Below are 21,151 nucleotides of genomic sequence, written 5' to 3' on the forward strand. Positions count from 1 at the left end.
GCAATCCTAGTAGGTGTGAAACAGTATGATATTGTGGTTTTTATTTACATTTTCCCAATAACTAATCATGTTGAGCATCTTTTCACGTGCTATGGGATATTTGTTTATCTTCTTTGAAGAATTGTATATTCAAATCTTTAGCCTATCTTATTTATTTATTCTTTTAAATTAAAAATAAGACAAATTTTTTTCTTTTAAAGACGGAGTTTCACCATGTTGGTCAGGCTGGTCTTGAACTCCCAACCTCAGATGATACGCCCGCCTTGGCCTCCAAAGTGCTTGGATTACAGGTGTGAGCCACCACGCCCGGCCTAGGCTATCTTTTTAAAAGCCAATCACATTTAGCAGTGGGGGGTTGTATACCAACTTCAGTGACCTATTTTTTTTTTTTTTGAGACGAGTAATTTCGCTCTTGTTGCCCAGGCTGGAGTGCAATGGCACGATCTCGGCTCGCAGCAACTTTCACCTCCCTGGCTCAAGTGATTCTTCTGCCTCAGCCTCCAGAGTAGCTGGGATTACAGGCATGCACCACCACGCCTGGCTAATTTTGTACTTTTAGTAGAGACAAGGTTTCTCCATGTTGGTTAGGCTGGTCTCGACCTCGGCCTCCCAAAGTGCTGGAATTACAGGCATGAGCCACCTTGGCAGGCTCCCCTCCCCTCCCCTCCCCTCCTCTCCCCTCCCCTCCTCTCCCCTCCCCTCCCCTCCTCTCCCCTCCCTTCCCCTCCCCACCCCTCTGACAGAGTTTCACTCTTGTTGCTCAGGCTGGAGTACAATGGTGTGATCTTGGCTCACTGCAACCTCTGCCTCCCAGGTTCAGGCAATTCTCCTGCCTTGGCATCCCGAGTAGCTGGGATTACAGGCACCCGCCACCACCTGGCTACTTTACTTTTATATTTTTAGTGGAGAGGGGGTTTCACCATGCTGGTCAGGCAGGCTAGTCTCATGACCTTAGATGATCCACCAGCCTCTGTCTCCCAAAGTGCTGGGATTACAGGCCTGAGCCACCACGCCCGGACTGTTTTAGCTTTTCTTTCTTGCTTTTCATGTCTTGTCTAAGGAACCATTGCCTAACCCAAGGTCACAGAGATTTGCTCTGTTTTCTTCTAAGACTTTTACAGTTTTTGCTCTTACATTTAAGTTTACTATTTTGAAGGATTTTGTTTTGTTTAAGAAGCAATGTCTCGCTTTGTCACCCAGGCTGGAGTTCAGTAGTATAATCATAGCTCACTGCCACCTTGAACTCCCGAGCTCAAGGGATCCTCCTGCCTTGGCCTTCCCAAATGCTGGAATTACAGGCATGCGCTACCACACCCGATCCATTTTGAGTTAATTTTTATATATGGTGAGAGGTAGAGGTTCAACTTAATTTTTTGTATGTGGATATCCAGTTGTCCCAACATCATTTGTTGAAAAGACTTTTCCACTAACTTGGGCAACATAGTAAAACCCATCTTACCAAAAAAAAAAAAAAAAAGAAAGAAATTAGCCTGGTGTTGTGATGCATTCCTGTAGTCCCAGCTACTTGAGAGGCTGAGGTGGGAGGATGGCTTGAGCCCAGGAGTTGGAGGATGCAGTGAGCCAAGATCGTGCCACTGCAATCCAGCCTGGGTGACAAAGAAGAAAACCCTCTTTCAAAAACAAAACAAAACAAAAAGGCTATTTCTTCCTCCATACAATTTTCTTGGCACTCTTGTGAAAAAATCAGTTAATTAGTGTCATTACTTTCCTGTTGCTCCCATAACAAATTACCTCATACCTAGTGGCTTAAAACAACACAAATTCATTATTTTACTTCTCTAGATTAGAAGTCCAACATGGGTCTCACTGGGCTAACAATCCAAATGTCGGCAGGCTGCCTTCCTTTCTGGAGGCTGTAAGGACAGTACACGTCCTTGCCTCTTCCATCTGCTGGTGGTTTGTGGTCCCGCTCTTACAGCTTCAAAGCCAGCATCCTTGTATCTCTATGACCATTCAGCCACAGTCACATCTCTCTTTGACTCTGAACTGTTCTGCCTCCCTCTCCAACTTTTAAGGACTTTTGTGATTACACTGGGCCCAGCCAGATAATCTAGGATAATCTCTCTATTTTAAAGTCAGTTGAGCAGGGCATAGTGACTCACACTTGTAATCCCAGCAACTCAGGAGGGGGAGGTGGAAGGATCCCTTGAGCCCAGGAGTTTGAGCCATGATCATGCCACGACTCCGACGTTTTTTGTTTGTTTGAGACAAAGTCTTGCTCTGCCGCCAGGCTGGAGTGCAGTGGTGCGATCTCAGCTCACTGCAATCTCTGCCTCCTGCGTTCAAGCGATTCTCGTGCCTCAGCCCCCTGAGTAGCTGGGATTACAGGCACGTGCCAACACACCCAGCTAATATTTGTATTTTTAGTAAAGTAGGGTTTTCACCATGTTGGTCAGGATGGTCTCAATCTCCTCACCTTGTGATCTGCCCACCTTGGCCTCCCAAAGTGCTGGGATTATAGGCATGAGCCACCGGGCCCAGTCGAAAAATTGAATTCTTTTGTTTTAAATCATAAGCACAATTTTTTCACACCTAAAATAAATATACATTTCTAGTCAATGTTTAAATATCCTTTATTGTCTTATAAATGCTTACCAATTTGTTTGAATCAAAAGTCAAATGTAGGCCAGGTGGGGTGGCACATGCTTATAATCCCAGCACTTTGGGAGGCTAAGGCAAGATTGTTTGAGCCCAGGATTTCAAGACCAGCCCGGGCAACATGGAAAGACCACATCTCAATTTAATATTATTTAAATTTTTTCTTGCAGCCAGGATCGGTGGCTCACGCCTGTAATCCAAGCACTTTGGATGCCAAGGCGGGCAGATCACCTGAGGTTGGGAGTTCAAGACCAGCCTGACCAACATGGTGAAACCCTGTCTTTAAAAAAATTTTTTTAATAAATAAATAAACAAAATTTTTCTTTTTCTTTTTTTTTTTTTCCAAGCTAGCTGAGATTTTATTTTGGACTAAAAAAAAAAAAAAAAGCAATTGAATTGTTTTGCAGCTGGAGGCATGGGCAAGGGGGGTCCCCAGGCAGTAAACTCCCCGCGGGTGGGCTGAGGGCTAGGGCTGAGCGTCAGGTGGATCTCCTGTTCCCTGTGCTCCCCTGCACAGGGGCCTCCCTCCTGGGCTCTGGGGCAGCCTCAGGAGGGGCAGGCTGGGAGGGGCTATTGCAGCTGTTCACTTGGGCAGGACGTCAGAGGACTCGGACACCAGCCTCCCATGGCGGGTCTCAATCTTCTTCACAACCACAGCCTTGGTGGAGCTGGTGCGGCTGAAGGAGCCAGAGCCAAAGCTGGAGCCCAGGCCATAGCTGAGGCGGGGCTTGGGAGTCCCCCATAGGCAGAGCTCAGACCACCTGCATAGCTGCTGGTGGTCTTCGTGTGGATACTCATGTTCTGTATCCTGGACTCCAGCTGGCTCTCCTCGCCCTCCAGTAGCTTGCGGTAGGTGGCGATCTCGATGTCCAGGGCCAGTTTGACGATCATCAGCTCCTGGTAGTCACGCAGCTGCTGCGCCATGTGCTGCTTGGCCCACTGCAGGGCGTCCTCCAGCTCCTTTTGCTTGGTATGAGCATCCTTGAGTGCCAACTCCCCGTGATGCTCAGCCTCAGCAATGGCGGTCTCCAGGGAAGCCCTCTGGCCTTTGAGGCCCTCGATCTCAGCCTGGAGCTGGCTGATGTTCTGGTTCATCTCGGAAATCTCAGTCTTCGTATGCCGCAGGTCATCCCCATGCTTCCCAGCCAGCGTCCGCAGCTCCTCATACTTGATCTGGTATACGCTGTCCGCCTCAGCCCGGCTGCGGTTGGTGATCTCTCATTCATATGAAACCCCATCTCTACTAAAAATACAAAAAATTAGCCAAGCGTGGTGGTGCGCGCCTGTATTCCCAGCTACTTGGGAGGCTGAGGCAGGAGAATCACTTGAATCCCAGAGGTGGAGGTTGCAGTGAGCCATGCTGAAGCAGGAACGGCTGCGAGAAACAAACCTCTGGAACACGGAACTGGGAAGGAAGGGGTGATTTATTCAGCTGGGAGCAAGGCGGCATAGCTGCCTAATGGCCAAGCTCAAGCTCACAGAGAAAGTCCTGCCCTTTTAAAGGCTTACAACTCTAGAAACTACATGTGAAAGGGTCTTGGGCTTACAACTCTAGAATATACACGTGAAAGGGTCTTAGGCCATGGAGTAGGCGTGGGGTACAGTTACTTAGGTGGGGGTTTGATCTTATTTAAGTAAAAACAATGCCTTCCAGAAAGATTCCTCCACACTAGGCCTGTGATCTATAGAAAGGCGATTAAGGTGGTGCCCGGTCTGCCAGCCTTTACTTCTCCTATTGAAATGCAGTGTGGAAGTCAAGGTGGGGATGGTCTTAGATGCTTAAGGGTGATTAAGGGTCTACTCCCTCAGTGCCACTGCACTCCAGCCTGGGCGACAGAGTGAGACTACATCTCAAAAAAACAAAAAAAAGAAAGAAAGAAAAAAGAAAATAATTCTGTTATTCAAAAATGTCAAACATATGCAAAAGTAGAAATAAAAATATAATGTAATGAAACCCCTTGTACATACCACCAGCCAGCTTCAATAATTACTAGATGGTAGTCTATTATGTTTTATCTGTATCTCCACCCTCTCCCTCAAATTATTTGGAAACAAATTCAACATATCAGATATCATCTGCAAATATTTCTGAAATTATCTCTAAAAAGGGACTTTTGAAGAATTAAGATCACAGTAGCATAATTACAACAAAATGTACAATTCCTTAATAAATATTCAGTCACTGCCCACATTATTGCAATTGCTTTGTAATTGTTCTGTTTCTTCATTTGAGTTAAGATTCAAAGGTTCATAATATGGAGTTTCTTGTTAGGTATCAACTTTAGGAATTGCAGTTAATTTTTTTTAAGTTATGCAAAATGTTTCCATGAGTCCACAGTCAAATGCATCAAAAAGGTACTGTGTATCCACCAGTTTCCATTCTAGAAGCTGTCTCCTCCAGAGGTGATTTGTATTTGATTTGACAGTTTCTTCCACACTGCAGAACCCGTCTCTTCCTCCCCATAAGCTGGTTTTGGCTTTTCCCAGGTGGCTCCCTAGCTCCCTCTGCTCGTTTTGGAGAATTCACTGGGAACCGTCTTCCTCCTTCCTTTTCTTCTCTCCTACTCCCACTTCTTCCTGCCTTGGCAGACCTGTGCGGGCTGCACCTGCAAGCACACACCTCCCATGGGTGACATTCCAGCAGGCCGGTGGCATCGCCACCTCCGCACCTGGCCACTGACCCCTGGATCGCACGGCCCTAGACTCTCGAAACCCGGACCCATGCCTCCGGCAACCAGTCCCTGGCATGGGGCGTGTATGTGCAGGCCCAGGACCCCAGGTCTCGGCAACAGTTCCCTTTACCCTGCCCTCACCCTGCCCCTACCCCAGGAAGTTTTCGCTGGCAACTCTTACCTCCTTGCTTTTCCTTTTTGTGTGTGTGTGTGTGTGTGACGAGTCTTTCATACTTAATGGTGCAGCTGGAAAAAACTTAAAATGCTTTTTTCCATGAGATCAAAGATGTCTACTCTTACCACTTCTATTCAGTGTTGCACTGGAAGTTCTAGCAAGGCAAGTAAGCAAGAAAAAGAAATGACATCCAAACTGGAAAGGAGGGAGTAAAACTATCGCTACTCACAGATGACATGATCTTGTGTATAGAAAACTCCAGGCTGGGGGCGTGGTGGCTCACGCCTGTAATCCCAGCACTTTAGGAGGCTAAGGCAGGCAGATCACAAGGTCAGCAGTTTGAGACCAGCCTGGCCAAGATGGTGAAATCCCATCTCTATTGCAAATGCAAAAATTGGTTGGGTATGGTGGCAGGTGCCAGTAATCTCAGCTACTCAGGAGGTTCAGGCAGGAGAACGAATCACTTGAACCTGGGAGGCAGAAGTTGCAGTGAGCCAAGATCAGGCCACTGCACTCCGGCCTGGGCAGCAGAGTTAGACTCCATCCCCACCCCCACAAAAAAAAAAAAAAAAAAAGAAAACCCCAAGGAATCTAGTTAAAAAAAAAATAGAATGAATAAACAAGTTCAACAAAGTTGAAGAATAAAAGAATACAATCCCAGCTACTAGGGAGGCTGAGGTAGGAGAATTGCTTGAACCCAGCAGGCGGAGGTTGCGGTGAGCCGAGATTGTGCCATTACACTCTAGCCTGGGTAACAAGAGCGAAACTCCATCTCAAAAAATATATATATATATCAATTGTATTTTTGCACACTACTAATAACCCAAAAATGAAATTAAGAAAATGATACCACTTAACAATGGTATCAAGAACAATAAAATACCTAAAAGTAAATGTAGTAAATGTAATTAATAAAAGAAGTTCAAGATTTGTGCACTGAAAACTATAAAACACGGTTGAGAGAAGTTAAAGAAGACCTGAAGAAATGCAGAGATTTCCCAGCACATTGGCGAAGGCCTGTAATCTCAGCACTTTGGGAGGCTGAGGCAGGAGGATCGTTTGAGTCTAGGAGTTCGAGACCAGCCTGGGCAACATACAGAGACCCAGTCTCTACAGAAAATACAAAAATTAGCCAGGTGTGGTGGCATATGCCTGTGGTCGCAGCTACTTTGGAGTCTAAGGTGAGAGGATCACTTGAGCCTGGGAAGCAGAGGCTGCAGTGAGCCGAGATTGTACCACGGCACTCCAGCCTGGGCAACAGAGCAAGACTCTGTCTCAAAAAAGAAAAAAGAAAAAGATTTTTAAAAAGCTACATACCTCCTTCAGTTTGCCCACAAGGAAATTCCTTGTAGGCCTCCGGATTTTTATCCTGAAACAGTTCTGTTGAATTTCACCTTGGCAATGTAAATTGATAGCTTATCTTCTCAGGTACAGGCTAAAGGACAGAACTCAAAGTCATCATCCCAGTGGTGTGATCTCGGCTCACTGCAGTCTCTGCCTCCCCAGGCTCAAGTGATCCGCTACAGCACTATGATCAAGAGTGGGGAAGCAAATCAGTAAATCTACATTTTTAGTAAATCTACATACTCAGTAAATCTACATTTTACGGAGACAAACGCATATCTGATTTGCTTGCTCTGTCCTGTTGTTTATGTAAAATTGCAGATTCACCGCTGGGCATGGTGGCTCACACCTGTAATCCCAGCACTTTGGGAGGCCGAGGCAGGCGAATCACAAGGTCAGGATTTGAGACCAGCCTGGCCAACATGGTGAAACCCCGTCTCTACTAAAAATACAAAACATTAGCTGGGCATAGTGGCAGGCGCCTGTAATCCCAGCTACTCGGGAGGCTGAGGCAGAAGAATTGCTTGGACTCAGGAGACGGAGGTTGCAGTGAGCCAAGATTGTGACACTGCACTCCAGCTCTGGCAACAGAGTGAACTCCAACTCAAAAAAGAAAAAAAAAATGCAGATTCACTGAGCCAGACTAAGGCTTAAGTGACTGTTCCTTTAGCCCCTTCTCACATGTAAATTGTGTATTAAGTGAAAGGCTGATCAAAGATTTAAAAGTGGTGGTGTTATATTGGGGTTCAGGGGTTCAGGGTGACTTCAGCTCCCCTGAGAGGACCTTTCTCCAGGTTCTTGGTCTCCTGCACTCTCAAGAATGAGAGAAGGGACCACGGTGCAGTGCACAGTAAATGCTGGACTCAAAAGTGTTCGTAGGAAGTGATTTATTTAAAGAGAGAGAGAAACAAGAGAAGGAGAGAGAAACAGCTAACTCTCACACTGAGGGAGAGAATCCAGAAAGATGGACTCCAGGAGAGGAAAGCAGCTTCCACACTGAGAGAGATGGAGTTTAGGAGGGAAAGACAAGCTTCCACGAGAGAGTGTGGAAGGGGACTCCAGAGGGAAAATCCAGGATAGAGAAAAACAGCTTCCATGAGAGTGTTTGTGGAAGGGGATCCAAACACGGAGTCCAAAGAGGTGTGGAAAAAGGGGACTTTTAACCTGGGAGGAACCCCCGACTTCTCTAATACCCCGGGCCAATGAAAGGAGTTTCTTAGAACTTCCACTGACGTGACTGACTCTTAGTTTCTTCCCACGCTCCTGAAATTTAAACATAAAAGGTTAAGCCCCCGAAATATAAACATAAACGGTTAAATCTCCCGGATGGAGAGCAATGGGAGGGGGGCATGGCGCTGGGAAGTTCTTGCCCTTAAAACTATGCCCCCTTGTGGACCTGGAAAGAGAACACATTCCCTCAGTTGGGCAGGGGTGCCCACACTTGTACTCTTTGGGAGACCAAGATGGGCAGATGGATCACCTGAGGTCAGGAGTTCAAGACCAGCCTGGACAACCATGGTGAAACCTCGTCTCTACTAAAAATACAATAAATTAGCTGGGTGTGGTGGTGTGCACCTGCAATCCCAGCTCCTTGGAAGGCTGAGGCAGGAGAATCACTTGAACCTGGGAGGTGGAGGTTGCAGTGAGCTGAGATTGCGCCATTGCACTCCAGCCTGGACAACAAGAGCAAAATTCCACCTCAAAAAATTATAAAACAGCCGGGCGCGGTGGCTCAAGCCTGTAATCCCAGCACTTTGGGAGGCCGAGGCGGGTGGATCACGAGGTCAAGAGATCGAGACCATCCTGGTCAACATGGTGAAACCCCGTCTCTACTAATACAAAAAATTAGCTGGGTGCGGTGGCGCGTGCCTGTAGTCCCAGCTGCTCAGGAGGCTGAGGCAGGAGAATTGCCTGAACCCAGGAGGCGGAGGTTGCGGTGAGCCGAGATCGCGCCATTGCACTCCAGCCTGGGTAACAAGAGTGAAACTCCGCCTCAAAAAAAAAAAAAAAAAAAAAATTATAAAACCAAGCTGTACTCCAACTACCTTGGCATATTTCATTAGGACCTCCTAGGCTGTGTCATAAGCATGTCCTTAACCTTGGCAAAATAAACTTTCTAAATTGATTGAGACCTGTCTCAGATACTTTTGGGTGTCGGACCTCCATGGGCAAGCCCGGACCCAGAAGTTCTGAAGTCTTGGCTGATCACCACCCACCCACCACCACTATCCCTGATCGCCCAGCAGAGCTTCCCCTCCAGACATTGAGCTTCTCACCCCATCCTGCCATCTTAACTGTTACTATGATAATGTAAATACTCCTCACCCCACCCTGCCATCTTAACTGCTCCTCCTCTGTGACTATCCCTCTGCCCCACCCTACCATCTTAACTACTCTTATGCCTTACCCCACCCGCCATTGTAATGAAACATGGTAATGATACTCCTTGCCCCTACCCCTGCCACTGTAACTGATCTTCGTAACACCCCTGCCCCCTCCCCCCAAAATCTGCCCCAACCTATAAAACCAACTCCTATCCCACCGCCCTTCGCTGACGCCATTTTCGGCCTCAGCCCACCTGCACCCAGGTGAATAAACAGCCATGTTGCTCACACAAAGCCTATTTGGAAGATCTCTTTATTAAATGCGTTTAATATTCGGTACTATTGGACATGAATAACATTGGGTTCACATCAGATTGAGGAAGTTCTCTTCCATTCCTAGTTTGCTGAATGATTTTATCATTAAGGGGTATTGGATTTTGTCAAAAAGCTTTTGTGCATCTGTTGAGATAACTATGTAGTTGTTGTCCTTTATTCTATCAATATAATGTATAACATTAGCTGATTTTTGGGTGTTAAGCCACCCCTGCATTCCTGGTATAAATCTCACTCAGTCATGGTGTATAGTTCTTTTGATATGTTACTGGATTCTGTTTGTTAGTGTTTTGTTTAGGATTTTTGTGTTTATATTCATAAGGGATATTGGTCTGTAGTTTTCTTTGCTTGTGAGGTCTTTGGTTTTGGTGTCAGAGTAAAACTGACATTATTGTGGGGACAAGAATGACTGTATTTTAAATGCTAATCTGTCATGTAACTTCTGACTAACCCTGAGTCTGGGAATGACTCCAAAATGTATAGTTGATGTGTTACTATTTATGTAGGAACACCTATTCATTGTAAATTTTGCCTTTCCTCCAAAACAACCCTTGATGTTGTGGCATCCATCATAGGGTGTGATGCCTGCACCCTTCTCTCAGCCACCTAGACATTCCTTCCAGGCCATGTGTGTATTTTTCCCCATTATATAAGCCCAGAGTCTGGGGGGCTGAGGTTCAGACATCTACCTGTCTTGCAGCCACCCAACACCATGCTTCCATCTGTAAGTTCCCCCTAATAAATCACCCTAAACTGACAAACTGGATTTGTCTGCCTTCTTTGGCTTCTCGGCTTCTTCAGCATATGGGGGTCACTTTACATATATAGTACTTTCAGGGAACAATCATAGAATGAGTTGGAAGTGTTCTATCCTATTTGTTGGAAGATTTTGTGAAGGATTGGTAAATAATTCTTATTTCAATATTTGGTAGCATTCACCAATAAAGCCATCTGGTTCTGGGCTTTTCTTTATGAGGAGTTTTAGAGTTACGAATTTGATCTCTTGTTTTATTTATTTATTTATTTATTTATTTATTTTGAGACAGAGTCTCGCTCTGTCACCAGGCTGGAGTGCAATGGCGTGATCTTTTTCACTGCTTTGGCTGCATCTCAGAATTTTGATATGTTGTGTTTTTGTTTTCATTCATTTCAAAGTATATTCTAATTTTTCTTGTAGCATCTTCTTTAACCTACTGACTATTTAAGGACGTGTTGTTTAATTTCTCTAGATTTGTGAATTTCCAAAAGTTAGTTCTATTATTGATTTCTAATTTAATTCTATTGTGGTTAGAGAATATTCTTTGTATGATTTCAGTCCTTTTAAATCTACTGAGGTTTGTTTTGTAGCCTAACATATGATCCATTCTGGAGAATCTTCCATGTACAATTTAGAAGAATGCGTAGTATTGTGTTGTTGAATGTTATTTGATGTCTGTTAGGTTTAGTCAGTTTATAATGTTTCCCAAGTCTTTTATATCCTTACTGATTTTCTGCCTAATATTTTGAAACCTGTAATTTTAAGACAGGTGAGAGGATTGCTTGAGTCAGAGTCTATCTCTGTTGCCCAGGCTGGAGTGCAGTGGAGTGATCATAACTGACTATAACCTGGAACTCCTGGTCTCAAGTGATCTTCCCCTCTGCCCCAACAGCCTCCTGAGAAGCTAGGATTACAGGCATGCACCACTGCACCTGGCTAATACAATATCATTTGTGCAAATTTAAAATTTATTCATACAAAAATGCACAGGCTTCAGTAACACATATTACATTAGTTATCTATAGCTGCTTACCAAATTACCCCCAAACTTAAACAGCAATAAACATTTCTTATCTCATATGGCTTCTATGGGTCAGGAATTCTGTGAGTGAGAACAATTTAGTCAGGTGATCTTGGCTCAGGGTCTCTCATGGCTTTCACTCAACCCATCGGCCAGGGCTGCAGTCATCTGGGGGTCCAACCAGGGCTGGAGGATCCATTTCCGAGGTGACTCACTCCCATGGTTGGCCAGTCTTGGTGGCTGTCAGTGAGAGGCCTCAGTTCCTCACCACGTGGGCCTCTCCACAGGACTGCTTAGATATCCTCATGATAGCAGCTGGCTTCCCCCACAGTGATCAATCCAAGAGGGAGCAAGAGGGTAGTTACACTGTTTTTATTTTTTATTTTTTTTTGAGAGAGTCTCAGTCTGTTGTCGAGGCTGGAGTGCAGTGGTACAATCTCAGCTCACTGCAACCTCTGCCTCCTGGGTTCAAGCAATTCCTGCCTCAACCTCCTGAGTAGCTGGGACTATAGGCATGTACCACCATGCCTGGATAATTTTTGGGATTTTCTTGTTTGTTTGTTTGATTTTTGAGATGGAGTTTCACTCTTCTGCCAATGCTGGAGTGAAGTGGTGTGATCTCGGCTCATTGCAACCTTGGCCCCCTGGGTTCAAGTGATTCTCAGCCTCCCGAGTAATTGGGATTATAGGTGCCTGCCACCACACCTGGCTAATTTTTTTATTTTTAGTAGAGATGGGGTTTTGCCATGCTGGCCAGGCTGGTCTCGAACTCCTGACCTAGAGGTGATCCACCCACCTCGGCCTCCCAAAGTGCTAGGATTATAGGCATAAGCCACCACACTGAGCTGCTGCACTGTTTTTATTTTTTTGAGACGGAGCCCTGCTCTGTCACCCAGGCTGGAGTGCAATGGTGCAATCTCGGCTCACTGCAACCTCCGCCTCCCGGGTTCAAGCGATTCTCCTGCCTCAGACTCCCAAGTAGCTGGGATTACAGATGTGCACCACCACAACCAGCTAATCTTTGTATTTTTAGTAGAGACGGGGTTTCACCATGTTGGCCAGGCTGGTGTTGAACTCCTGACCTCGTGATCCGCCCACCTCAACCTCCCAAAGTGCTGAGATTACAGGTGTGAGCCACCTCGCCCAGCCTGTTGCACTGTTTTTATAACCTTGTTTCAGATGTTACACTGATGTTTCTGCCACATTCTGAGTGTGAAGCAAGTCACTAGGTCTGGCCCACATTCAAGGGAGGAGGATTAGGCTTCACCTTTTAAAGATAGGAGTGTCAAAGAATTTGTGTACATCTATTACAACCATCACACATACTAATAAAATAATATAAGCCTGGACATGAGGGCTCACACCTATAGTCCCAGCACTTTTGGAGGCTGAGGCAGGAGGATTGTTTGAGGCCAGGAGCAATCCTCCTGCCTCAGCCTGGCCCAAGGCTGGCCCTTGGGGCTGCACTGACCTCATGTCATTAAACAAAGGTCTGTCATTCTTTTTATTGCTGCACATTATTTCATAGTACGAAGATACCAAAATTTATTGAATGACTTCCCTAAGGATGGACATGCAGGCTGTTTCTGCTTCTCTTTCTTTTTCCCTTTCTCTGTGGTGGGCTGCATATCTTTCTCACTGTGCATCCACCTTTTTACTTCCTCTTTACTTATGTGGTCTCCCCTGGAGTTCGAGAATGGGGAACAAGGGACATGCAGGCTGGATCTGCCACAGGCAGAGGTCTCTCGAGGACAGCAGGGGCTGCTGTGGCAGGTTTGCTATCCCTTCAGCCCGCCTTCTCCTAACTAGCTCTTGGAGGATGTGATGCAACTTAGGAACGCCATGGTTCTTGCCTTCAGAGACCTCAGGTCTAGCATGGGGACAGATGCATGAGTACCCCACGGGAGGCAGGCTAGCATCAGGTGAGGAGTAGCCTTCCAAGTCCAGCTGATGGCTTGGGCTTCCATCCCACCCCGCCACTTACCAGATGTTTCACATTGGGCAAGTTATTTCACCTTCCAGTATCTCAGTTCCCATGCGTCTAAACTGAGTCTCTTTTTTTCTTAAAATGTTGCTCTGAGAAGTAAATAAGATGCTTAGCACAGTGCCTGGCACACAGTAATCTATGAACATTGAACTGTTGGGAAACTAGCCAGGCTGTGGTCGTACCAATCACACAGGGACACATGGGCACTGGGCCCACAGGATTTGAAGAAGTCTTCGCCAATGAAAGGCAGAGACCTGAAGGATGGGCAGTACCTCCTGGCGGAGCTGGAGGAAGGTATTCTGGGGCATGGAAAGGTAAATGTAAATGCACTGAGTGGAAATGGGAGGCATATTTGGGGCATGGCGAATAGAACCCTGTGGCTGGAAGGTCACGTTCATTGGCAAGGGGAGAGAAGGTCTCTCTCCCCTGCATACAGGGATGTATGCAGGCAGGCTTCTGGCACAGAGGATAGAGGTTCGAGTCTTCTCCATGGACTTGAACTCCAAAGCTGAAGTCACGGGTTCACCATGGGACCACTGTCAAGGTTAGGCATGGCCAGAAGGAAACTCCCTTCCCCGCTATCCTCCTGCCTTCTTCAGCATGGGCCTCCTCCCAAGGCTTGGCCACTCCCAGCATCCAGCACCCCCACTCCTCAGCCGGGTTGGGAGGCGGGCGGAGGCTTTTCGCGGGGGCTGTGCCTGGTGGGCGGTTTTCCCAGAGCAGGGAGCAAAGCAGGACTGAGCTGGCGCCAGCTTCCTCGGATGTAGATATTGCTGACTGGCTGGCCAGCCTGAGCCAGCTAGCTTGAGCCCAGGGCCTTCTCAGGCATTGTGTTTCTGCTCTGCGGCATGTCACAGAGGGAGGCCAGAGGGCCACCAGCCATGCCAGGGGTGGGGGATAGCCGGACTCAGGTCAAAGCACAGTTGCTACCAGGCACTGACAGGAAGAGGAGCCGCCTCAGCAGGACGAGGCAGGACCCATGGGAAGAAAGAAGCTGGAGGAACCAGAAGTGGAGCAGAGCTGCTCCTGGCCCTCGAGGGGCCCGGGCTGGGAGCCTGGCTGTTGGCAGGGTAAGGAAATCCTGGATCTTCAGAGGAATCCAGGGAAGGCAGGGGTTGGAGGGTGGGGAGATGTCACCTCCGATGGCAGAGCCTCACTCAGTATTACCATTCCTGCCTAAGAGTGGGGATGGGCACCATGCTTGGGGTGGATGGGACAGATCAGAGCTGGTCTTAACCAGAGTGCAGCTCAGAGAGCTGGACTAACTCACTTCTCTTGAGGAAACTGAGGACCGGAAGAAGGATGTGGATTTCCCAAGGTCACTGAGCAGCAGCCACTGGCAGGACTGGGACTTCCGCCTGTGTGCTTTGACCTCTGATTCTGTGTCTTTCCTCTTTCCCGCAGCAGCCTCGTCATCTCAGGACCTGCCTAGGTCAAGGGTCAGCCCTCCCCAATAGGGTGTAGCCCTGAACTCCCCCTGGCCCCAGCACACCCTGATAAGCAGGATTCAGATTGGGCGTGGGACAGGACAAAGGCTGTGAGGAGACATGAGTGGAGTAGTAGAGAGAACACAGGGCTCTGGGTTGTGAGCCAAGCTCTGCCATCCTGCAGCTACGTGACCCCAGGCCAGGCCTTCCCCCAACTTCCTCAACTGTAAAACGGGGTAGGGCTGAGGATGGCAAAGGCAGGCTGAGGCCCCCTGGTGCCTGCTGCCTGGCACCCTCCTACTCTGGTGGGAGACCATGCACTGGAATGTTCTCAGAAGTCAGGGCAGATTGGGAGTCCAGGCCAGACGCACTCACTGGAGCCCTCTGTGCAGAGTGAGGCCAGTCCTGAGAACGCCGCGCGGGAGCGGAGCCGGGTCAGGACGCTGCGCCAGGCCTTCTCGGCCTTGCAGGCTACTCTGCCTGCTGTGCCACCCGACACCAAGCTCTCCAAGTTGGACGTGCTGGTGCTCGCTGCCAGCTACATAGCCCACCTCACCCACACGCTCGGCCACGAGTTGCCTGGCCCCGCCTGGCCACCCTTTCTGCGTGGACTCCGCTACTTGCACCCTCTCAAGGTAGGTCACAAGACCTGGGACTTGAGGGGCAGATCTTCGTGGCCAGGGCCTTGGAGAAAGGGCTTGGCATTGATTATTTTTGAGACAGGGACATTGAACTTGGTCCCCCTGCCCTGGGCAGAACTGACATCAGGGCCAATTTCTCCTGCTGTCTCAGAGGGAGAAGAGCCAAGGCTGGCCCTTGGGGCTGCAATGACCCTGGGTTTCTCATGGGGTGGTGGCTGGAAATGGTTTTATGGGAATGTGCCTCCTCTAAGAGGAGGGAAAGACTCTGGGGTTCTTAGAGTCATGGGGAAAAAAGGAGCAGCTTCCAAATCTGGGGCCCGGGAAAGGAAATTCTACCGAGGAGAGTTCTAGATCCCCGTGCGGCTTCACCCCATTGTGCCTGCCTTGGTGTTCTCTGGGTTTCTGTTGCAGGAGAGATCTGCCTTCTAGGAGAGCAACGGTCTGAGAGACCATCATTCTGGAAGCAGCCAAGCTGGGGGGTTAGCAGGGAGCAGCACTGGGAAGGCGTGCACCACTTGCCATGCTGCAACCTAGCTTCCCTAAACCTCAGTTTTATTACACATAAAATAGAAGCTAACATGAGCCTGCTTCTCTTCCAGCGTATAAAATGGCAAGTCTAATGAACATTAATCGTCAATGCAATAACAGCTAACAGCTGAGTGCTAAAGATAGGCCAGGAGCTGGGTTAAGTACTTACTTTAGTGTATTTTTGTCTTTTAATCCATGCAAAAACCAAATGAGGATTACTTTACAGATGAGGAAGCTGAAGCTTAGGAAGGTTATGAGGCTGAACGTGGTTTGAACCCAGGGGTGACTGACTTCAGACCCCATGCTCACAGCCATTAAGCAGACACCAGGGACAGCGCCGTAAGGAGCTGGTTGAAGAGTGCACTGAGTTAAAAAGGAAGGGTCATCTTTGCCCTCTGAGGATAACATTGCAGTGGTGTCAACTTTTTTATTTTATTATTTATTTAGTTAGTTTTGGAGATGGAGTTTCACTCTTGTTGCCCAGGCTGGAGTGCAATGGCGCGATCTCGGCTCACTGCAACCTCGGTCCCCTGGGTTCAAGCGATGCTCATGCCTCAGCCTTCCAAGAAGCTGGGACCACAGGCACCTGCCACTACTCCTGGCTAATTTTTGTATTTTTAGTAGAGACGGGGTTTCACCATGTTGGCCAGGCTGGTCTCGAACTCCTGACCTCAGGTGATCCGCCTGCCTTGGCCTCCCAAAGTGCTGGGATTACAGGTGTGAGGCACCGCACCTGGCCTATTTATTTATTTATTTACTTATTTTTGAGACAGGATCTCACTTTGTTGCCCAGGCTGGAGTGCGGTAGTGCAATCATAGCTACTGTAACCTTGAAATCCTAGGTTCAGGAAATCCTCCCGCCTCAGCTTCTCCAGTAGCTAGGACTACAAGCATGTGCCACCACGCCTAGCTACTTTTTTTTTTTTTTTTTTGTAGAGACAGGGTCTCACTCTTCCACAGGCTGGTCTCAAACTTTAAGCTCAAGCAGACCTCTCACCTCTCAATTTTATTTTTATGATACTTTTCACCATCTCTTACCCCTACATGTCATAGTTCTGAAATGTCCTGAAACTTGATTTTTTTTCCTTTAATGCAACTATAGCTAAAATGTATGAATTTGAGACTAAGTGGGGAACTGTGAAATATCAATGGTGGTACAGGCTTCTGGGGTGGTTTCCTTAGCTGTAAAATAGTGACCAAGGCAAGGCCCTTGCTTGTAGTAGGTGATCAACAGCTATGCTGAAGAATGAAGGCCCGGTTAGGTCCAGCACTCCAGCACATCCACAAGGTGGGGCATTTGGCCAGGAAGCAGCTCCCTGAGCCCCCAGGTCGAAGAGTTGTGGCGAGGAGGGCAGACTTTGGGGCAGTCAACCTGGTGTCTTCTGAGACTACTCAGGTTCCTGCTGGAAGGATGGACAATCTTTGGAGGACCCAGCTTGGAGTTTTCCCTGGCTCTGCTGCTCTGCCCATTGCCGAGCCTCTGGCTGTTGCCAGCTCTGCCTAGGCCACCTGATCTGTCCACCTCCCTCCCAACAGAGAGCTGCTCTTCTTAGGGCCCTCTCCCTCCTCAGATGGCTCCTGCTGCGTCTCTCATGCAGGTTCTGGGTGATCAGGAGAATGTATGGGGCTGTACATGATGATGGCCCTGATCAGAGGAGTGATGGCTGGGGAAGGTGTCAGGGAGGGATGCTGGAGAAGGCTGGGTTTTGGGTGTCAAGGATCCTGGACCAAGAAGGGCTGCAATAGCAGCATTTCTCACTTTCCAATCTGTATCTTGCAGAAGTGGCCGATGCGATCTCGTCTCTATGCTGGAGGCCTGGGGTACTCTGATCTTGACTCCACAACAGCCAGCAACCCCACCCAAAGAACAAGAGATGCAGAGGTGGGGTCCCAAGTCTCTGGAGAGGCAGGTGCTCTCCTTCCCACCACAGCACTCTCACCAGCTCTTGGTGACAAATAATTAGCACACTCACACTTTTCTCCTAAACTGTGACTCACTCATACTTAGGGACCTGGATTTTCTGCCAGCCCCCACCTGTCTTCACTCTGATTCTCAGCCATCGCACTTGACTCAGACTGAGCTCCCAAGTTGCAGCATGCAGATCAAGAGAAGCAGTGGCACTTCTGTGACAGTACCCAGAGGACACAGGATGGAGAGCTTCCTCCTTGGTCCCCAGGAGGGGACTTCCCCATGGCTCTTCTGTGACAGCTACTGGGAAGTGGGAGAGAAAGAGGTATAATTGGGCTCAAAGTTGAGTTAGGGAACCATCCTAGCTTTACTCCCCTAAGGTTTCTGCAAATCTGCAGATAGCGAAAAGGCAGGTGCAGAGGGAGAGGCCTGGGATTGTACCAGCCCCAGGTGCTGATGGGAAAGCCAGGTGGCTGGATAGGCTTTTGGTAGCTGCAAATGTAAACAGATCTGGGCTGGGTCACACAGCCAGAGGGGAAACTGAAGAAGGGTACGTTCTTTCTTTTTTTTTTTAGAGGCAGGGTTTACCATGTTGGCCAGGATGGTCTTGATCTCTTGACCTCATGATCCACCCACCTCAGCCTCCTAAAGTTCTGGGATTACAGGTGTAAGCCACCACACCCAACCCCACTCTTTTCTTGATTTGAGTTTTATCTACAGGTTAAGTCATAAATCTTAAATTGTTTACATTCTAGTTTCCAGAGAAACTTAGATTGTCCCAGCTTTCTAGTTTGAGATCTTATCCTGAAACAATTCTACCTTAATTGAACCAAGCAGCAACTTATGGCCTTGCATATGAAGGATATTGAGACTTAATTACATCCTTGAAGGCTCTTACAAGAAGAACAGGTGTATGTTCCATAGGGGTAATCATTACAGTCTTCTCTTTCCATTATGTCAGGAACCTGACCTCAAGCAAAAACAAAATAGGCCTGCCTTCAATTCAACTGGCTCCTTGTAAAATTTGTGCTCGAGGCTTCCCTGGCTCTGAAGTTCTTTCTTTCTTTCTTTCTTTCTTTTTTTTTTTTGAGACGGAGTTTCGCTCGTTACCCAGGCTGGAGTGCAATGGTGCAATCACCGCAACCTCCAACTCCTGGGTTCAGACTATCTACAAATTAGCTCCCTAGGGCCAGCTCCTCCCCATGAAGATTGTCCTTATTTGGGCTTTCTCTAAATGCTGCCCTGGGGTGCCAGAAATGTGATACAGCTCCAGTGAAACTCATCTCTGGCCCTAAAGAAATAATTAGAGGCCTGATATGGTGGCTCATGCCTGTAATCCCAACACTTTGGGAGGCCAAGGCAGGTGGATCATGAGGTCAAGAGATTGAGACCAGCCTGGCCAACATGGTGAAAACTCATCTCTACTAAAATACAAAAATTAGCTGGGCATGATGGCATGCACCTGTAGTCCCAGCTACTTGGGAGGCTGAGGCAGGAGAATTTCTTAAACCCAGGAGGCGGAAGTTGTAGTGAGCCAAGATCAAGCCACTGCACTCTAGCCTGGCGCCTGAGACAGAGTGAGACTCTGTCTCAAAAAAAGAAATAATTTGAGGACTAATAGTAGAATCTACATACACTGAAAATAACTCCAGATCAGATGTAGCTTCAAACAGGGCAACTAAAGTCCAGACAGGGAATAATTACCTTTCTGTTAAATTTCAGCCCCTCAGAGTGGAAGGGGACGAGCATGGCCAACTAGAGTTCCAACAAGGTTGTCCTTAGACATATGCCATTGTTGTCATCATGAATGTAGCGAGCTCTGGGCAGTCTGGGAATGGTTGGGGTCTGGGTTCTAACACGGCAGGACCCTGTACCTCCATAGGGCTGGCCAGGGCAGAGCTGAAATAGGGCTGGGGGTGCGACTGAACCAATTCGGGTAGAGGTAGAAAAAGAGACACAGAACGTCCCAGCCCCGAGCTGCATAGGATAACAGCTGGAATGTGGCCGGGAGCCATGGGGAGAAGGCCTCAGCCAAGGCTGAACTCGTAAATCTGCCTGGAACCAAGCCTCTGCAGAGAGACCCCGAGGCTCTTGTGCAGAGCTGACGTGGGCAGCTGGACGGGTCCAGGCAGGGGCAGAGGCCAGGTGCGGGAGGGCATGAGCACAGTGTTCTTCACAAGACCATAAAAGTCCAGCTAGAATATACTATTTTTAAAGTCAAACAGCAGTATCTTCCTGGTTGAGTTTGCGGGTGTAGTAGGAAGGGAAGCAGATACATTTCTTCCCCATTTGGTGGCACACACTGTTTTTCTAGGGATGAAGGGAAATTGGCTTAAGGTGTGTGTCGGGGTCTCCGGACAGCATGGAGCTCCTGATAACAAGGTAGACTTTGGGTTGGAGCTTGCCCCACCCTGCCCTGCTCAGACTCAGGCCTTTGCCTAGTAACATCAGAGCCCTCAGGGGTGACCGCATGGCCCTGGTGAAGACAAGGAGGGCACAGGAAGGATGATGCAGGTGGAGGGCTGCAGGAGGCAGGGCCCATCACTACAAGTTTCTCAGGCAAAGCTGTTCTCCTTCCCACCCAGGACAGTTGGAGGGCGGTGGGGCAAAGGCCATCTCCTCCAGAGACCCAGCTTCCTCAGGTCAACGAGCAAAGGGGCCTGTCAGGGGCAGGGTGAGCCAAGGGAAGCCCCAGGGGATGCACAGGAATAACCAGCGGAGGGGCTGGGCCCTCCCTCCCTGGCAAGCACAGTGATGCCGTTGAGACATGTCAGGACTTGGATACACGAATGCACCAGAACCAGGAGTAGCCCCCTTTGTCTCTGCAGTGAGGAAAAAAAAAGACATGGCCAGGTACTGTGGCTCACGCCTGTAATCCCAGCACTTTGGGAGTCTGAGGCGGGCAGATCATCTGAGGTCAGGAGTTCGAGACCAGCCTGGCAAACATGGTGAAACCCTGTGCCTACTAAAAATACAAAAGTTAGCCGGACATGGTGGTAGGCACCTGTAATCCTAGCTAATTGGGAGGCTGAGGCAGGAGAATTGCTTGAATCCAGGAGGTGGAGGTTGCAGTGAGCTGAGATCGCACCACTGCACTCCAGCCTGGGCAATAGAGCAAGACTCCATTTCGGGGAAAAAAAAAAAAGAAAGAAAGAAAAACACGTGCTTACTGGGAGGCTTTCACTGCCACCACAGTTGGGAAGCATGGGGCAGACAGGAGCAGTTGTAGGCTACTGAGATTTGGGTCCAACAACAGCTTTTGTTCTCTAGGAACAAGGTGTGTGGGAAAGAAGCTCTAAGAGAAAACAGGAGACTAGATGCTCAAGTCTGTCATTTCAGCATTTTGGGAGGCCAAGCAGGAGATCACTCGAGCCCAGGGGTTTGAAACCAGCCTGGGCAAAATAGTAAGACCTT

General features: G+C 48.3%; 1 protein-coding gene across 1 annotated transcript; it reads left to right on the plus strand.

Annotated features, from left to right (window-relative positions):
* Positions 1 to 14,080: 14,080 nt before the first annotated feature.
* On the plus strand, positions 14,081 to 20,775 carry TCF23 (transcription factor 23). Its single transcript, XM_012475558.2, has 3 exons — positions 14,081 to 14,302; positions 15,052 to 15,294; positions 17,609 to 20,775. Exons 1-3 carry the CDS (start codon positions 14,081 to 14,083, stop codon positions 17,786 to 17,788), a joined length of 645 nt encoding a protein of 214 aa, XP_012330981.2. The 3' UTR covers positions 17,789 to 20,775.
* Positions 20,776 to 21,151: the final 376 nt, after the last annotated feature.

The sequence above is a fragment of the Aotus nancymaae genome, unplaced genomic scaffold (genome assembly GCF_030222135.1).
Source record: "Aotus nancymaae isolate 86718 unplaced genomic scaffold, 86718_ANA_hifiasm-v0.15.2.pri h1tg000057l, whole genome shotgun sequence".
Lineage (NCBI taxonomy): Eukaryota > Metazoa > Chordata > Mammalia > Primates > Aotidae > Aotus > Aotus nancymaae.

Coding starts and splice junctions, on each gene's coding strand:
- TCF23 (XM_012475558.2), top strand. CDS start 14,081: ATGTCACAGAGGGAGGCCAGAGGGCCACCAGCCATGCCAGGGGTGGGG. Junction 14,303..15,051: donor GGAGCCTGGCTGTTGGCAGG/GTAAGGAAATCC, acceptor CCCTCTGTGCAG/AGTGAGGCCAGTCCTGAGAA. Junction 15,295..17,608: donor GCTACTTGCACCCTCTCAAG/GTAGGTCACAAG, acceptor TGTATCTTGCAG/AAGTGGCCGATGCGATCTCG.